At 36.8% G+C, this 20,078-nt stretch overlaps 2 protein-coding genes across 4 annotated transcripts in view; one reads left to right on the top strand and one right to left on the bottom strand.

Annotated features, from left to right (window-relative positions):
• Window positions 1–4,091, top strand: part of shroom3 (shroom family member 3) — a 65,675-nt gene extending 61,584 nt beyond the window's left edge. For all 3 annotated transcript variants that reach the window (XM_058757707.1, XM_058757706.1, XM_058757708.1), the window contains one exon: window positions 2,693–4,091. In XM_058757707.1, the coding sequence (XP_058613690.1) occupies window positions 2,693–3,040 (348 nt within the window). In that variant the 3' untranslated portion in view covers window positions 3,041–4,091. The remainder of the gene's footprint in view (window positions 1–2,692) is intronic.
• A 6,364-nt stretch (window positions 4,092–10,455) lies between these two features.
• ccni (cyclin I) lies at window positions 10,456–19,359 on the bottom strand. Its single transcript, XM_058757606.1, has 7 exons — window positions 19,118–19,359; window positions 17,607–17,763; window positions 16,653–16,787; window positions 15,508–15,582; window positions 14,604–14,744; window positions 13,443–13,676; window positions 10,456–11,804 (listed from the first exon to the last, which is right to left on the bottom strand). Exons 2-7 carry the CDS (start codon window positions 17,718–17,720, stop codon window positions 11,385–11,387), a joined length of 1,119 nt encoding a protein of 372 aa, XP_058613589.1. The 5' UTR covers window positions 17,721–17,763; window positions 19,118–19,359; the 3' UTR covers window positions 10,456–11,384.
• Between the last annotated feature and the right edge of the window lie 719 nt (window positions 19,360–20,078).

The raw sequence follows: 20,078 nt of genomic DNA, 5'->3' as shown, positions 1-20,078 counted from the left end.
AAGGACCATGGTATCCCTGTTCTTAATTGGCCAGCAAACTCGCTGACCTTAACCCCATAGAAAATCTATGGGGTATTGTGAAGAGGAAGATATGATATGCCAGACCCAACAATGCAGAAGAGCTGAAGGCCACTATCAGAGCAACCTGGGCTCTCATAACACCTGAGCAGTGCCACAGACTGATCGACTCCATGCCACGCCGCATTGCTGCAGTAATTCAGGCAAAAGGAGCCCCAACTAAGTATTGAGTGCTGTACATGCTCATACTTTTCATTTTCATACTTTTCAGTTGGCCAAGATTTCTAAAAATCCTTTCTTTGTATTGGTCTTAAGTAATATTCTAATTTTCTGAGATACTGAATTTGGGATTTTCCTTAGTTGTCAGTTATAATCATCAAAATTAAAAGAAATAAACATTTGAAATATATCAGTCTGTGTGTAATGAATGAATATAATATACAAGTTTAACTTTTTGAATGGAATTAGTGAAATCAACTTTTTGATGATATTCTAATTATGACTAGCACCTGTATATAGACATAATTAAAAAAATAAATAAATAAAAAATACAACAAAATTATTAATAAACCTTTCACTAAAATAAAATGAAAAGGGAAAATGTAAGTCAAAACTAATTCAAAATATTAAAAAGTATAGTATTTAAATTATACTACAAAATAAATTAATGTGAAAAGTTTTAATTGTAAATAAATATTTTATATATATATATATATATATATATATATATACTTAATATTATAATTATAGTAAAATAATGTTTAGAACTAAATGGAACATTTTTGCTTCTGTAACTTTAAGATTTCTGTGTAAACACTGTTTTTGCCTATATGAGATGCACAGTAATGCAAAATAATTATTGATCATTTTATATGCAAATATGTTGTTTGCATACAAGTCTTGAAGGCAAAGCAAAAATGTCCTGCTGCTGTTGTTCCTTTATATGTAGTGCTGTCGCATCCTTGCAAACAGTGTTTTTCCAAAGTGGTATTACTAATGACATGCATTACAGGTTTACAAAACAATTTGCGCTGAAATGTGGTGCACAAAATTTCAGACCAATATGATCAGGCACGTTATAAATCATCAAGCGTTTCAAAAGAACAAGGAAAATGTGATTATCTGCTTTAATACGCCAGTGAACAAACAAGGATCTGGTTTGTAATGTAATCAGTCTGACACGCCTACTGCCCTCCAGAGCTACTTTTACCCATCCTGCTTTAAATAAGCTTGTGCAAAACAACGATTAGAGATCATTTTAGAAGATTACATCATCATAAACGCTTTGCCTGTGGGAGACGCCAACATCACGCTCATAAACACACACCGTGCTTTAATATTGGGACAGTTGTGAAGGTCAATTTAATGCAAAAGTATTAATTTCTGTGATAAATAATATCAAATGTTGCACATGAGAGGCTACATGTATAATAATAATAATGGAGAATAAGGAATTAATATATCTCACTGCAGGGCACGTCATCTTACTACTGACCAAAACTAACAACATTCCCAAGCTGACACTCCTCAAATATTTAGATTTACTGAATAAAGGGCTGAGCCAGATAATTACACATTTCACACACTGAGAAGGAACAAGAAATGCTCATTAAATTACATAATATTATATAACAAGATGGAGTGATTCATTTCAGACACCTGCGTCTCAAACAGAGATAAAGTCTAATCTGTAAATTACACCGAATCGGCGTCATCACGAACTGAGGGTCAAGTTCATGGTAATTAGACTTTGAGATCTCATGACATAATAAAGTGTAAAATGTAGTCTAAATATTACCTGCAGTAATATTTTAGATTTTGCACGTGTGTGCATTTCAGAAACCTTTTTTTTTTTTTACAATATATCAGAGCAATTCCTGTATCTGCAAAACAGCTTCATTTGAAGTCATACAAATCATGTGCTGGTGCTCCATTGTTTATTTTATTATTCCTGTTCAACAGGCATCAGGAACTGTACAAATAAAACCTACAGCACTATTAGTATCTGTTAAGAGGTGTTTCCATCTAAAAGGTGTTTAACATCACTGCGTTTGCAATATTATGAAATCTAAAAAAAAGTCTTTGACAAACATTAGACCTGTCATAAACACATCCTTGTTTGCCGAGTTAGCTAAACTAGTCATTCAGCTGATGACATGCTGAAATATTATTACTGAAAATAATATTTCTGTTTAATTTAGCATCATGTACAACCGTAAATATTTATATAGACTACTATTAAAAAGTTTTTGAAAGATGTCTCACCAAGGCTGTATTTAATACAGTAAAATCAGTAATATTGTGAAATATTATTACTATTTAAAAGAACTGTTTTCTATTTTAATATATTTTAAAATGTAATTTATTTCTGTGATGCAAAGCTGAATTTTCAGCATAATTACTCCAGTATTCAGTGTCACGCGATCCTTCAGAAATCATTCTAATATGCTGATTTGCTGCTCAAGAAACAGTTGTGCTGCTTCATATTTTTGTGGAAACCGTGATACACTATTTTTTCCAGGATTCTTTGATGAATAGAAAGTTCAAAAGAAAGGCTTTTATTTGAAATAGAAATCTTTTGTAACATTATAAATGTCTATACTGTCACTTTCAATCAATTTAATGCATCCTTGCTGGATAAAAGAATTAACTGACTGTTTGTGTGTGTCTATAGGAATCGCTTCAGCTGAAGAGGAAGCAGTTGTGCAGTCAACAGGAAGACGCTCGCGAGCTGAAGGAAAACCTGGACCGGCGCGAGCGAGTGGTTCTGGACATTCTGGCAGGATACCTGAGCGGCCCACAGCTGCGCGACTACCAGCGTTACATCCGCATTAAACCCGCCCTTCTGATTCGCCAGCGCTACCTGGACGAGCTCATACGGCAGGGGGAGGAGCAAGTGCAGAGGCTGGAGGAAACCCTCCCCCCTGAGTCCCGCCCAAAGAACACTGACCCCGCCCCCCAAACGCCACATTGTTTTAACTCCACCCACTTTCCACGTCCCACCACTGTGACCTCACTCTGACTCCGCCCATCATAGAATGACGTCGCTCACAACTGAGGACGAATCAGAAACAACGCAATGCACACTGACAAGTGCCTTAAATGAAGGAGACTATTTCTGACTTTTTAAAGTATGGAAGACCATAACTGTGGTTTATCTACACTAAACAAATGCACAGCGCATTTACACTACATACTTAGCGTATAGCACAACACTGAAGCACAATGCTAATTCAATGGCACAAAATGCCTTATTGTGATTGGCCGAAACACGAATAATTTCCAGCCCTGAGCACTTTGGAACACATGAACCACTAAGACGTCACAAAGACAAGAAACTATTGAACACGCAAACACTTTCTGTCTATTTGAAATTCCTGTTGTCGATAAAAGCGACAGCTGATTATTTATGATTTTACGTTGTTTAGAAACTATTTTGTACTCTGTACGTTGCTGTACATACTCAATCCCCTCGTGATTTTAAAGTGTAGATGGTTAAAAAGCAGAATAGATATTGTATTTTTGTAAGCAAATGACTAGCGAGGGTGTTTTTGGGCGGCTTTAACAGGTGCTATTATATCTAAATCAGAAAAAATAATGATGGTTCATCAGCACTTCAGCACAATATCAGTACTTGGTTTCAATAGTGATTAGGATGCGAAAATTCCGTTAAAACTGAATATTATTCACTACTCGAATGCATGCAGGGTGTTTTCTACTTCTTGGTTTGATCACAATGCACATGCCCAAACTATTTTGCCAATTCATTTTATTTTATTTGAGGCTGTTTTGTATTTGGAGAACATCTTTATTTACAAAATATCTAACCCTTGCACATTTGTATGAAAAGGCCGCAATAGCAGCAAACTGTAGATGCTCGTAATGGAAGCATTTATATCGGACTGTTCTTGTATGAGGCAGAACTGCTGTTGTGAACCGATACACATGCAATTGTTTTTTGTTTGTTTTTTTGATGGGGCTAATCTGAAGAAATGGTTCAGCCGGGCTTTACACTGTTTAAAAGCAAAAAGAGCACAATTGGAAGGCAAAATAAATCTATTTTTTAAATACAACCTCATTGTTTTGCTGTTGCATTCTTTGCAGTTTTGTGAATTCTAATAAAAATAAAATACTGAGACTTTTTGTTTCATCATGTCTTGTAAACATACTATGTAAAATAACAATGCTGAAGTGACACTTAGCATATTAGTATATTAATAAAATTGTTTTAATTAAACAATCGCTCATATTTCAGCAGTTTTATACCTAACAAAAATAAATGAATCCCACACACTGCCATAGCTAGTAAATCATATTTTAATGCATCGTCATTGGTCATGCAACCTTCATCGGGCATTGTTTTCACTTAATGCCTAATGACGGTCACGAGAACCACTGCATTAAAATAAACCAATTTCATTAATATACTAACTTACTGTGGATTTCAGCAGTATATTAACAGGACATAATCTATAAAATACTATATTTTATTTATGCTTTATAGGCATAATAATTCATGCATGTATACATTCCTATTTAGAAGCAGAATTACCTATATTAATGTCGAATGATTGGTGTACTTGTTAAATATTTCAGATTTTATTGCTCAAAAAATACGCTAAACATCTGAAATATTCACCTCACATGTGCAAACCGGAAGTTATGCCACACAGGTGAAGCTTCGGTTATGTTCTGATTGTTTTGCATTTGTGCAAACCAGTTGCTCAAGCAAGTAAACATTTTTGTGGTTTCTACTAAAACTTTAAAATACTTCAGCATTTAGAAATTGCTCTTTGTGAGCATAATCACTATTCACTATTAACTATAAAACTATTAAATCACAAATGCATGGGAAAGTTATGGAAATTGGTCACCTGGTCAGAAGGTGTGGGAATACATTCACTTTTATTTTGAAATAATCCCTTTAGAGAGAATCAAGTCACTTGATACCGGTCATAATATGGTCAGTACTTCAAAGAATACTGCAACAGGAAACTAGAGAGGGAAAAGAAACTGCCAAACAAACAATGCAATGGTAACCAGATCCGGGTAACGGCTAAACCATAGTGATATGCACTACTTTATCAGGGCTGAGCAAGCAATATGAATCATTTAAGCATAAGCATGAAACCACAATGTGCCTCATAAAGGTTCAGAGATTATGGCATGATGAGAAATCAAAAAGAAAATGGTCTAAAAATGTAGCATGAAGCACAACCAAAAATGCTGAGAAAGATCGTTTGATTTCATGGTCCAACAATGTGATTGGTCTGTATCTTGAAGCATTGAATCAAAGGTCAAGACGGTTTTACAAAAGGTCAAAGTCTTTGTATTTTATTCAAATAATACACCTGGAGCATAAAGGTGCATCACAAAGTGTAAATATTATGAAAGACTCAATGCAGAGTAGAAACACAGCCAACACATCCTGACACGTCGAAACATGTCAGTAAACACAACACTTCATACCCACAGATCAGGCCGTGATGTTTCCATGGAGTAAAAAAATGCTCAGCTGTGATAGGGAGAGACAAAGAAAAACACCCAACTCCACCGGTCAGATCATACTAAACTCTCCTCCCAAATTCTTGTTTTTCTCTATCTCTCAGATCAGAGAGAACACAAAAAAAACAGGTTTAACTCAGCATGCAAATCATCAAGCCTTGAAACTCAACAGAGATCTTCCATTCCCACCTCAACTCACTCCATAAAATGATTCTGAGAAAAACAAAAAGAGAGAAAGAAAACTTGACCTAAATCACTCGGATGCTTAAGCAACACTTAAGAAGGTCTGTGAGTTACGGTTGTTTTGGCATCTCCTCAGCAACAACTGGAATGTTCTTATAAATGGGTTGGAATTTGGAGGGTTTTTTCTTTATCGCTCATCCAACGTATTGAGATAAGGAGGAAAGGTGAGTTAAATATTAAACGGTGTGAACCAGCTAGGAGCTTATCTGTGGTATTCATCATGAATGCATACAGTGCTGGAGATCATGTGAAGGAAGTCACCAACTGCAACATCCCAATACGAAAAGCAAAAACCTCAAATGAGATTGAAATGCTCACATCGTCTGCATAGTTTCCTAGATTAAGTACAAAGGGGGCACAAAAGGTTTCCTACACCTGCAGAGCTCAAGGGTAAAAACAATTACAGGGCACTGGACCAAAGTTGTCCCTGCTGAGGAAATGAAGAATTTGTTATGATCAGAACATGTATTTAGATGATCCTCAGTCTGAAAAAACATGACTGGGAATATAATTTGTGTCAGTACAAGCAAAACACTGTTGCATATAAGACTTATTAAAGGGATAGTCCACCCAAAACTAAAATCCTGCCATCATTTACACACCTCGGCGCTGCTTTTTTTCCTTGGAGGTCCAAAACAACATTGGACTCATTAAAATTCATTGCACAGACCAAAAAAATCCAACAGGTTTGGAACAACAAAATAATGAAAGAACTTTATAATACAAGAGAGGTGTATAATATCGGCCACACTGTTTCAAAACACAGAAAACACACAAACCCAAAAATGGACATATAGTTACAAAACAAAACTAAAAAAATACATTGTACTGTTCGATGCAAGTTTCCGTATTTTAATCATAAGGGTTTTTTCCACCAGCAAAACGTGCCACCATTGTGAGAGACCAAGGTCCTTACAACAATCTAGCCACTAAAAGGCTTCTGGACTAGATGAGACCCTCAAGTGAGACTTGTGTTTGAACAGTGCAGCGATAGATGTATGTCTTTTGATGTTAGCCTTGGTAGTGGCAGGTCTTGCGGACAGGTTTTTTGGCGTCGCTGGACTAGCACTAATGCGTTTTTGTGGGGCGCCCAGAAGTTCTAAGATGTCCTGTTGCTCGTCTTTGCTCAGATATTGCCATGGTCTCTTCCCGCTGCTGTCCCTTATCCGCACATCAGCTTTGAACTTTTGCACCAGGAGCCGAATTAGTTTCTTATGGCCGTGAATGGCCGCCAAGTGGAGCGGCGTGTAGCCACACAAGGTCTTTGCGTTGACGTCCAGAGTCATCCCAACTTTGTCGACGCCGTACCACAGAGTGTTTAAGACGCGATGATCACCATGTTTGGCGATCCAGTGGACAACGGTGAAGCCGGATATGAAGTCTTGCTTGCGCAGGAGGTTTGGGTCGTCTCGGAAGAGAGCATAGATGTCGGTCCATGTGCCTGATGCCGCTTTGACAAACCAGTCGTGTTCTCTGGGGTCAAGAGGGATGGAGGAATGTTTGCTGCTGAAGGAAACATCATGCACGGAGGTTGATAGGCTTCGCACGGATCCAGCGGGTGACGAAAGGTCTCTGGAACTTTGTCCTCGGCTAGAGGACTGCGAGACTAAGTTTCCCATGCTTAGAGTCGAGGACAGCAGCTGGAGACGGTTGTGCCGTGCCGAGATGTTGTCCTCTGGGAACGGCTGATCCAAGTCTTCTCCGAGACTCCGACACATGCGACTCCGCAGACGGGACGTCAAGCGGCGGACAATGGGTCCGTAACGGGTCTCTGGCGAACTGCTCCGCGTAGACGTCCTCGAGTCCTCGTCGACGAGGTGACCCATCGAGTGGTGCATGGGTGTGATGGAGGGACTCGGTTGGTGGAGTTGCGAAAGCAGTCTTGCTTCCTGAGTGTGACGCAGGAAAGCGCATACATCGTTCCCGTCTTGTCCTGGGACAAGACCATGATCGCTGGACCACTCATTGCCATGCGGCCAACCGGTGTCAGGCGGAGTAGAAGAAGGGGATGGGATTGAGACACTATCATGACTTGAGGATAGACTCGACGGGTGACGGATCTGCAGGTAAGTCGCAGGGTCATAAACGGACAAGCCATGAGACTCATATTCATCTTGCTCCTGGATCGGAAATCCATTAAACCCTCCGTTTGGTCGTAGTAGACTATCATTGCTTCGGCTTAAGCCAGCTTGGTGGTACGTCTGGGAGTGTATGTGTGGAGAAACAGGGCAGTCCAGAAGGCAAGGTGAAGACTTGTATATATGAGACTGTCCGAGGGTCGAACCCAAAGGCCATTCTTTGATGTGAACGTCTGAGGTGCTTTTCCGTTCAACCGTAGGCCACACTCTAACCTCGTAGTAAGCACAATGCGCAGGGTTGACTAAGGACTGCTCGCAACCATCTGCTTCCCTTAATTGTCTCTGTTTGGCAACGCAAACACTGTTGTGCTCCAGCTCCCTTGCCTCCCTGGTTGCTTTCAACTCCCATGGCTGTACATAGCTCTGGCCGCTCCCATTTGAGCGACTGTCCGTGTCAGATGGGGTTGGTTTCAAAGGGCAGGTGTCGTTAACCTGTTCCTCACAGGAAGTCGATACAGCAGGTTGTTCCCTCCCATGTGGTGATGAGGTTCTGACAGCTTTCTCAAAACTAGGAGTAGAATCGTTGTTATTGTTGTTGTTGGTGAGGATACCAGCAGCTGGCAGGATTTCAATGCGAGTCGGGATGGTCAAAGCAGCTTGTGCTTTCCCGCTCACCGCTTGTTTTGAGTCTCGTTCCGACTCCCGGTTCTTAGCGACGTCTCCGAGATGCACACGGTATTTTTTCCTCAGCACAACATGAGACACCCCCTCCTCCTGCCTCACAGTCGCCACAGAGTTCACATACCTCTTAAACAACTCCCGGTTCTGCTCTCTCTCCTCGTCCTCTCGCAAAAACCGCTTGTAGTGGGTTATCAAGTCCGCGTTTCGCACCTTCCCGCCGTTGTTGATGATGAAGCGCAGCACAGAGTCTTGTGTGAAGTCGGTGGCCATGCTCGCGCCGTGTGAATCTCTCTCGTGCTGTCGCGCAATCAAACTGAACTGAAGGAGCTGACAAGCGCTGTTTCGCCTGTTGAGATTGTAACTCCGCCCACGGATTTCTCTCTCAGTTCCACCTGCATACCTGCGTGCTGAGCTTACCTGCACACATCTAAGTATGTATCTATCTATAAATGCATGCATATATTTATGTATAAATTAATTTGTTTATTAAAAACTTTGGTTTGAAGTCTGGTAATGAATAATACTTACAATATTAAGTCAATCTTACTACTAAACTGCTAAAATATACTGCACTGTAAAATATGATCAAAACTTAATTTGTTTTAAAATACGTAGACTAGGCTACTATAAATGTATATATGGATTTATTATTTATACTGATGCACAAGCATGAAATAAGCAGTGGCACCTTGAAGTATTTGGACACATTTGAGACGATTTGAAAATTGGATTAAAAAAAAGTTGTATTTATTATATAGGCTATATAAAACAGCATAAGCACACTTTTCAACGAAAAGATTTCACACAATAAAATGTGTTTGTTTCAAATTATACAATATAAGTAGCCTACTGCTCAAAACTCTTGTAGTTGAACATATTCATAATTAATGTGATGAACTACACCTGTGTGAACTTGAGGACAACTGACACCATCCATTCATGCAAAATGTAAACAAATAAAGTTAATGATGGAAAAAGATTCTGAAGCATTATTTTTGTTTTTGTATTAGGCCTATAGTATATGAAATGCACCATAAGAATGATTTATATTGTCCTATCAAGAGTGATATTGCCATATGTTACCTGCAAGATGATGTATAATTTTCACATATACATTCTAGGTAAAGTTCATAACAAAAAAATCCCCATAGTAAAATTTACATATGTTAACAATATCTATTTGATGGTTTTTAACTTAGCAATCATGTCGACAACATATATATTTCATATATGCAACTTTATTAAAACAACATATATATACAGAAAATCTGTTAATGTTTTTGTAGTTTTAAATACACATGTATATTTTGTATTTGCTTAAATAATATCATGTATTGACAGGTTTTAGGATGGATATACATGTAGTTGCCATATGTCCAAAAATTTATTAGACATACATAAACATATACATTCTATTGGCTAGATGTATGTTAATATATGAAATTGTTCAAATTTCTAATAGGTTTCATACATGTTTTTCATCATTTGACAATATATTTAATTAATAGAAATGTGATTTATATTATATTTGTGTATGGGCAGCCGCAGGAACATTTCACTGCTCAATCTGTGGAATTTGCTTGAATTTCCCTTATTAGATAAAACACTGCAGTTGCAGTAATTCAACAAATTCTTATTTGAATAGCTACATTTTCATATGTCTCTTGTTCACTTGTCATTTAGATATTAAATAACCCTTTCTTTGGCATCTCATCCATCATCTGTTAGCAACAGCCCATAAATCTACACAGAACACAACAGATGACGCAGAAGTCTGACCTGTGTCGCAATCATGACCCCTCAGTTTCTCTCTTTTGTTAATGAGTGCAATGAGTCCACAGTAAAGATCTCAGGTTTCATTGTTAACAGGGATCCTTTAGCACAGCATTATTTCTCCACACACTCAGAAAAACGACAAGACAAGAGCAGCTCAGTAGAGATTTTCATTTATTTGAGCATTGGGAGGTTTCTCAGCAGCGGCCCGGACTATCATCAGCACCTCAGAGCAGGAGAGAGAGCTTTCGGCAGAAAGGTTATGATCAGTAAAGGAATGGTGACAGTCTAAAGCTTCTTCTGTTAGTTCAGAATCTTACGCACTTTATTCTACTCATTATAACAGTTACATTACTAGGTTTAGAACAAGCGACAAACAGTTCATCTAACCAAGTCACGCCATGTGTGATCTAATGCCACGAACAAAACTAGCTCATCTTTAATGCTCAGTATAAGGAAGTGATAGGGACATTATCACCCTTCAAAAGCTCACACACACACACACACACACACACACACGCACATCACATGCAATCAGACCCAGCCGTGAATGAGTGTTCATTTGTACAAAATATACATCTTCAGAAATGCCACTCTTTAACTACGGCCTTAAAAAAAACAATAATAAAAATAATACGTAAATATATATTTATTATTAAATAATAATTTATTAAAATAATTGTTATTATTTTAATAAACATTTTATTTAATAAAATAATATTTCAAAGCACTCAAAAGGGTTGAGGGCTGTGTTTGACAAAGAAAGTGAGGAAAGACAACAGTGAAAGTTACAGATGAAATAAATGACAGGAAACTAAATTGGCAAATACATATAAAAGAGACAAACAGGAACAATACCAGTTTCCACAGATGGAGGGAAAAATATTTCTACTTTTTTTGCAAAAATTTTTCCTTTATATATAGATTTTTTTCTGCTTTTTTAAAAGCCTTTTATGTTTACGATTATGAAATGGCATCATGCACAGAGTATGTTTTTTTTTTGTTAGTATTTTTGGCCTCTCTCTTGCTCTGAGGTGAACCGATGAACACGGCTGCTGCGGTTGTGTGATTGTTTAGCTGTTTCCTCTAGGTTTCTCTGACCGGTTGGAGAGGTGGGCAGGGGGAGGAGCCAGCAGCGTTCTGCTGTGTCACCGGTAAACCCTGCCCTCCTCCCACCGTTTCGGCCGTGCACGTGGGCGCCCCCTCCTGGGGACTCTCCTCGTTGTACAGGCGCTTGATCCCGTCGAAATACTCGTCCACCTCCATGTGTTCCACCTTCCGCTTGGCCGAGGACTTGCATGCGCGGGTGTGGGTGGTGTTGGGGTCAGAGGGCGCTGTCGGGGCGGGGGAGACATGCCAGGGGGGCAGGACTCCCCCGTCCCGAGGCTCCGGGGCGTTTGGCAGGGGATGGCAGATGTACACAGTGTTAGGAGGCAGGGAAGCCGTGTGTGTGGACAGGCAACGTGCAACCAGCTCTCGACAGCCAATCAGCTGAGAACTGTCGATCTGAAAGAGAGGAAACAGAAAGAAAATGATGATGAGATATACTACTGTTCAAAAGGTTGGAGTCAGACAGTCTTTTATTCAGCAAGGATGCATTAAATTGGCAGTAAAGACATTCATAATGTTACAAAACATTTTTATTTCAAATAAATGCTGCTCTTTTGGACTTTTTCTATTCAGCAAAAAATCCTGAAACAAATGTATCAGTGTCCACAAAAAAATATGAAGCAGCAGAACTGTTTCGTTTTTTTACATGGATAATAATAATAAAAGTTTCTTGAGCAGCAAATCAGTATATTTGAATGATTTCTGAAGGATCATGTGACACTGAAGACTGGAGTAATGATGCTAAAAATTCAGCTTTGCATCACAGGAATAAATTTACATTTTACAATATATTCAAATAGAAGTCTTATCTTAAATAGTAATAATATTTCACAATATTACTGTTTTTCCTGTATTTTTGGACAAATCAATTTTGAATAAATGCAGCTTTGTTGTCTCAGAGATACTATTATAGCTTTTATATTTACAATTTTTATTTATAACGCTGCCTCAGCATCTAGTTTTTATATTTTGTTATTGTATTCAAGTTACAAAAACACATTTTTAATGATTTTATTTTTAGTTTCAGTTTTAGTTAATTATAATAACCCTGATACCAACCCATAACTTTTAAAAGAATGCATATAATCACATTAAAAGAGAGTAATGTTCAATAAAGAGTCATTAATATTTTAAAAAGGTTTCATTGTTGTTGACAGTTTTAGTTACTGAATGCATGACACTGTAAACCTGAACCTTGGGAAATTTTTGGAATTTTTTATTAACTGTATGACAGTCATCACAGTAATGCAAGGGACTTTTAAAGGTCTGTATTTTTACTTTCGCTTTGAGCTCGCTGCTGGCATTGATAACCGAGTTTGCTCTGGAGAAGTGACTGACCGGGCCTCTTCTGAGTTTTGATAAGAGTTAAAGAGCCTACAGAAAAGCAAACATGTGAGACAGATTACACACACTACTGCGGCTTCAACGTATAGTCTGAGTAGATGAGTTCAACTAAACATCACGCATGAAAAGAGCCTCTGTAAGCGAGGAATAATGAGATAACTGGATCGTCACAAAACACGACTGACACAGATGCAGAGACCTAAAGAAAAAGTTAAGAGCGACCACGGAGCAATGTGATCTTCCTGAACACTTTTTCATCTGTTTGATTGAAGAGTTTGAATCTGATCTCCTGATTTTCCCTCTAAAATACATTATTTCATTTTACAAAGTTCAATACACATGAACTCTTTTAATCCTATGAAGCCTGCTGTATCATATTGGAAATGCAAATTGTAAAGCCTCTAACAAGTCTACTACAAGCCTTTTGTCATCTGATTGATAGTTTATACTTATTTAACAAGTTGAAAGCCTTAAAACTAAGCATTTAAATATCATCCAAGACATTATTGGGAAATATGGAGTGATAACTGATTTTTATATGCATTTATCCAAGTAGCCTGTTATAAAGGTCTCATTGATTTACATTACAAACAATCAGAATCACAGGCTTCACAGGTTTAAAAAGCACCGTATATTTCCCAGATGAACACTGCAGACTAGTTGGAGCCACTGAGCTTCATCAGTTCTCACCTGTAATTTGTGCAGCAGGTCGACAGTGAGAGCGAGCCAATCAGGACAGAGTTTCTCCAGCTCAAGCGTGATGAGGCCGAGGGACAGCAGTGAGCCGCGCACCTGCAGCAGTGCATTGTGGGCCAGACAGTGGAAGAGCTGCTGGGTGAGCAGAGCCACGTGCTGAGATGGGTTCAGGCCCGACAACGCCATGTTCAGCCGCCCGGACTTACAGCTCAGAGCCATCGCATGGAACTACAGAGAGATGAATAAAAATCAATATTTTTGGATCTCAGCACTTAATCGGGTGAATTGGCAGTCCTTCAGCACCCACATGGAGAGCCAGGCTATCAACAGCAACCTCAATATGCCAACAACTAGGATCCTTCCTCAACACCCACGTTAAAAAAAAGCACATTTAGGCCATCTAAATTCAATCCTCCTACTAGTAGCAGCAACATCAATCTCATTTTTAAAAACCAAAACGTTTTTTTGTTGTTGTTGTTGGTTTATTTAAGCATCAATACAAATTCAGACAATGCAATTTAGAAAAATTTTAGACGATACCAATTTCTTGAAATAAATCCCATATTCAACAGTAAGATGTTTGCATTAGCAAAAATGTTTAGCAATTGTTTAGTACTTCTGCAATCTAGCATAGTGTTTCTGTGAATTAGAATATCTAAACTGATATTATCTTCTTCCAATATGAAGCCAATTAGATATCGCTACTGTAAAACCCCAATTATGGCAAAAATTAATAAGGTCATGATGTGGTAACAATTCACAGGTTTGATGAAGTTAACATTAGTTAACAACAATTCCTTGACAAAAACTAACATATACCATTATTATCTTTTTTGAGAGCGTTTGTTTATATGTCTGAAAGACGTTTTCTGTCAGATGTTAAATGGATCTTTAAAAAAAATGTCTTTAAGATGTTTGATTTAGATTGACTGGAAAACATCTTCTGTATAAAAACAGTTTTTCACACAAAACGCTTTTTAAATACTTATTTTAATCAACTTGGAGATGTATGCGTGCTATCTGTGGACAAACTTAGCCAGACCTCCATTCAATAACAGATACTGTCACAGAGCACTGGATATGTGAAAGGACAGCTCAGGGTCTGTATGTAGAGCTGCAAAGTTTGCATGCGTGTTTGAGAGGAAGTGCACTCACGATGTAAAGGAAGTCCAGTGCGGTGGTGCAGTGCAGGTCCCAGTTCAGCTTATCCAGAACTATCCTCTCCATCCGCAAGATCTCCGACGGAGAACAGCCACATTTGCTGCTGGACGCCAGCTCTCTCAGAGATGGGATACGCTGCAAAACACATATTATATTAGCTATTTATGTTAGGATGGATCTATAAGCATGTCCAACTTTATCTGTATATATACAGTATACTTGAATAGAGTTATATATACACACTACAGTAAATAGCAAACTTGATTGCTTGCATCGTCACAAAATGTGAACTATATTATTGCATAATATTTACTGCATGAATTACTGCAAGTCACTCTGAAACAATGTGTACTGTGAAAAACAATATACAAATTGATTTGACTTGACATTAAAGTTTATGCAGACAGAAACATCCACAAAAATAAAAAACTAATCTAACCTGAAACCTAATAGTTAAATAATGGCAAAACCTAGGAACTAAATTATAGTAACTGCTTCACTATGTTTAAGCCACATCATGTGGTCAGCTCTAGCCAGAAATGACTTTAAAGGGCTGCCAGGAATAATCGGATTAAATATTAGTCCAACTTTGGCATTTTAAGTAGAAGCCAGTACAGAAATCTTCTGTAAGTCATTATATTTCTACAGATTATTTCTCACGGTCTGTCCTTTCATGAAGCAGCTGAAGGCAATGTCATCCTTCAGCCTCAGTAAAGGACACTTTTACTGAAGGCTCATCAAAGTGGGGCTGATTTTAGAGATGTTCCATCCAGGGTCACTGTTTCCCACAGCAAAATTTAACTTATGCTGCATAAATAAAGCCACAGAGACCCGTGACAACCGATGCCAACCAAGAATAACAGACGTACATTGTACAGCATATTAATACTGCATTCACCTCATCTTCCTCACTGGTCTTAACAGCCAGGAAGAAACAAGAGATGGCGATACAGCGCAGGTACTTCGGACGGGCCTAAAAAAGAGAAAGAGAGAGATTGATCAATAATGGTACCGCAGTACTGCATCTCGTGCACTTATGCCACAACGGCAAATGGCAAATGTTTCTCACACACACACATGCATTTCTGTGTTTATTTCCTGTTCATTTAAATGCCAAGGCACAATAACTAATCAGATCTGCAATGACTGACACGTATTTACATCTAAAAATACATCAAGTGCAGTTTCAGTTTTTCTAAAAAATAAATAAATAAAACTCTAGAATTGTCTCTGTAACCCTTCTGATGTGCTAAAAGAAAATGGCAGAGAGCAAAAAACATCCAATGTTGTATAATAACAACAGCTCAGCTAAATAGTGACCTAACTTTCTGTAACGCTTACCATTACATAACAGTCAAAGTTCTATAAGAGAGCAAAATAATGTTCAATGCACACAAACTTTCATTGCATCTCAAATTATACAAAAAAATTATCACTTTAAACGCATAAATTATGCATCATGCATAAATTTAAATGCATACATTTAAATGCAAAACATGCGCAAATTTGAATGCATAAATTATAATGCATAACATCCAATTTAAATGCATAAATTACAATGCATGAAATGCATAAATGCAGAAATTTTAATGCAGAAATTACAATGCATAACATGCACAAACTCATAAACGCATAAATAGTATACTGAATAGCCTCCACAACCTTAAATGCATACATTATAATGCATAAAATCCAACATTTTAATGCAAAAAATGCATAAATATAAATGCATTTACATTTTTAACCTTACAAAATGTATGTATTTAGTAATAACATCATATGCAATTTATCATGCCAAGTATAAGCTGAACTAGTACACACGCTTGAACAAAGGTGAAATGCAGAAAAGAAAGAGAGAGTATTATTATAATTGGTTTTAAAAATAGGTGTTGTTATGTGAAGCACCTATCATGGGCTGCAATTAAGCCAGCCAACACATGGCTAAAACCTGTTATGGACAGCTGGATAATGGAAAACACCATAAACCCACAATCATTGACTGGGGCAGAAGACCTTGACCGGTCAGACGTTTTTAAACATTACCTTAATGGCAGAGAGGAAGCGATCCAGGATGCTGATGGCAAGACAGAGGGTCTCTGGATAGAGCTTCAGCTGGTAATGAACATCCCTCAACCACCGGACGGCCTCATCACGCTTTTCAGGGGAAATATCTGTATCCTGAAGAAGAAAAAGTGCATTTCATTAGACACATAACATACAGGTTTGCATATGCATTAATCTAAACTGAAATTACCCAAATCGAACCCCTTATTATTGTCTATTCGATCAGACTCAGATGCACTTATTACATTTATTAATAATGCTGCATTTTATCATCAACTACTACCCCAAATTAAACCATATTATTTTACTTCTACTTTTTAGTTTAACTTGATATACTAAACTTACTAAAACTAAAATAAAATGAACAAAAATTACATAGACACATTTAAAAATGAAAACGAATAAAAATTACAAATACGCCAAAAATTAATAAAACTTTAACTAAAATGACATTGAAACATGAAATATAAAAAAAAAAGAAAAAAAAAAAGAATTTATAAAAGCATCTCAAATATACTAAAATAACACTGATGACATACAATAAAACGGCCTGGTTCCCGTCAGGATAGACTTGGATAGCAGACCTCTGACACAGTTTCACATATGTCTGTGTTACAAACACAAATGCACCATATATACTCATAATACACAAGACAACTACATCTAGAGATAACACAGCATCATAAAATTGTACTAATCCCAGTGTCTCACTGTTTACCAAATTACAGATTTACATACAGCAAATCATAAACATTCTGCAGCATCGTAAGAGGCCCAAATTAAAGCACGTGATAATGATGACAGTATATTGCAACATAACTATTCATATATGCAAAATGGATTTACACAGAAACTACCTTAATTGATCTGCATAGCTATCTGCCTCCCACAATGTAAACCAAACAAACCAGAGCTATCAGCTGACATACTCACCTGGTTGGTAGGTTTCTTTGGCACGTAAGCCTTCCATAGTTTGGCTTCCCTAGAAACTGCCTTCTCTAGAAGAGATGGCAGCTTCCGGCTTTCCAGGGGCAGGGTGAACTTCATCACGAACCCTGGAAAAGCCTACCTCCCCACTGGATACAGCTACCTGAGCGAAAAACACACGAAACATCTCAAAAATAGATCAAATATAATGTCATAAATCACAAGGGATGCATGAGCACCCTTGAGAATTTGTTTTATTATTCAGTGTATTTTTCATCAGTTCTTTATTTTTCTTGGTTAAATAAATATAATATATATATATATATATATTTAAGAAAAATATGTTATGTTTATATATTAAATATATTTATATAGAATATAATAATATGAATAAGTAAATGTATAAACATGTAAATAGTTTCAAAATTTATCCTGTATGTTTGTATTTATATATACATAATACATATACATGGTACACATACATATATAATGTAAAACTTTAATTTTGGATGCGATTAATCGTTTGACAGCACTTATATATTATATGTCAAATGATTCATCACGATTAATCGCATCCAAAATAAGTTTGTTTACATAATATATGAGTGTGTACTGTGTATATTTATTATGTATAAATACAAACACATGCATGTATATATTTAAGAAAAATGTTATGTCTATATATTAAATATATTTATATAGAATATAATATAAATATATAAATGTATATACATGTAAAGATTTTCAAAATATATACTTAATGTGTGTATTTATATACATAAATAAACAGTAAACATACATTTTGTAAACAAAAACTTATTTTGGATGCGATTAATCGTTTGACAGCACTAATACATTATATATATATATATATATACACACACACACATACATTAGCAATAACTGTAAAATTATAATATATATATATATATATATATATATATATATATATACACAAATATTATTGTAATGATACATTGACATTATTCCTATCGTTGCTAGTTGTGATTAAAAAATAAAAATCATTTTAAATGTAATAATTTTTTCAACAAACTCAAAAACACTCTTACGTTAACAAAATATTGTTAAACTAAAAACTAAAATATTGATTAATCAGCTCTGATCTGATGATGAGTTCACCTGTTATTTAAATTAAATATGAGAACTGACTCAGCACCCTATTCATGCTATATAGATGCTATAAGAATAACACCAGAATTGTTTAGTGTAAACAATGATATTAAACCATACAGTCTATGTATTAAACACGTCAAAACCCATATCACGATCTCAATATGAAATGTTGATACAGTGTAGACGCAGTTTACATTTGATACGTATTAGCAGACTAGCTACACAGCAACAGATCAATATACTCGAAATCCCACACACCTAGCTACACCGAAAAGACAAAAATAGGATTTTGTGTGTATATTTATGTCCAGTGTCGCTGGTTTAATTAGGCTAAAAGGTTAAACGTGTCCATAAAAGCTCTTAGAAAAGGTTAAGATTCTTACCTCCCCTGCAAGGCTGTGGGAAACGCAGATCATCCGGTCCATTAAACTGAGGTAAAATAAAGGAACAGATCGGATTCCGTCATCTTTTTAAGCGTCCAGCTTCGCCTCCATGTTTGCCGTGAAATTTGATGGGTTTTTAAAAAACTAAAAGGGATCCTTCCAAACTGATATTAAAAATAAAATGAACGGAATATAGACACGAACGTCTACTTCCGAGGAGGAGACTGAGAAGGGAAGAAACACCTTCCGCCGACCTCCTCACCGCACTCAGGCAGCTGCACCGAGAACCTTTTTATATTAATTAAAAAAGATCAAGAAAAATTTTAAACGGTAAAAATGCTAGAAAGTACAACAATTAAATGTAGACCTAGTCGGAGGTTTCATTTCCAACGGAATTTTTTTGTGAATTCGGTAACGGTCATAACGGAACTACTTAACCTGGCGAATGGATTTTGGAGTGAAACTCGTACTGTAGTAGAGGGACTACTTTCATAAACAATCCTATTCAGGGTCTACACAGAAATACACAAAACATCGCATAAATCAGATATTAAAAGGATTAAATGTCTGAATAAATTAATTATAATACTTTTAACATCTAGATATTTTTCCTTCGCGGAATCGCGGATATTAAGCTTTAGGAAGAAAGCTTAAAGTTTAAACATAAATTATTAAATTCGATGTGACTATCTCTTGACCTCTCACACGTCAATTTAATATAACAACTGAATCAGACTTCCCTACATATCAGATCTGTTATAATATTCAGCTAAAATGTTGACAACACACGTATCGTTTAGTGAATATTGAATGGTGTAAGAGGTAAACACAAAAACTGCTATCAAGAAATCAGCATCTGAGAGAATAATGCATTTGTACTACATTTTCTACCCCCCTGGCAACCCTGTCAAAACAAAACCCAGCAACAACCATTCACAAAGGGCGAGCTATCGATTCGCCA

This window comes from Onychostoma macrolepis, chromosome 21, assembly GCF_012432095.1.
Source record: "Onychostoma macrolepis isolate SWU-2019 chromosome 21, ASM1243209v1, whole genome shotgun sequence".
In the NCBI taxonomy this organism is placed as follows: Eukaryota; Metazoa; Chordata; class Actinopteri; order Cypriniformes; family Cyprinidae; genus Onychostoma; species Onychostoma macrolepis.
This window is presented reverse-complemented; position numbering and strand designations above follow the sequence as displayed.

What these genes read in the sequence shown, in the direction of transcription:
- ccni (XM_058757606.1), bottom strand. Translation starts at nt 17,720, where the DNA reads ATGAAGTTCACCCTGCCCCTGGAAAGCCGGAAGCTGCCATCTCTTCTA. An exon ending in GCTTCCTCTCTGCCATTAAG is followed by an intron (nt 15,583 to 16,652) that starts GTAATGTTTAAA and finishes TCTCTTTTTTAG; the next exon opens with GCCCGTCCGAAGTACCTGCG. An exon ending in CACTGGACTTCCTTTACATC is followed by an intron (nt 13,677 to 14,603) that starts GTGAGTGCACTT and finishes ATCTCTCTGTAG; the next exon opens with TTCCATGCGATGGCTCTGAG.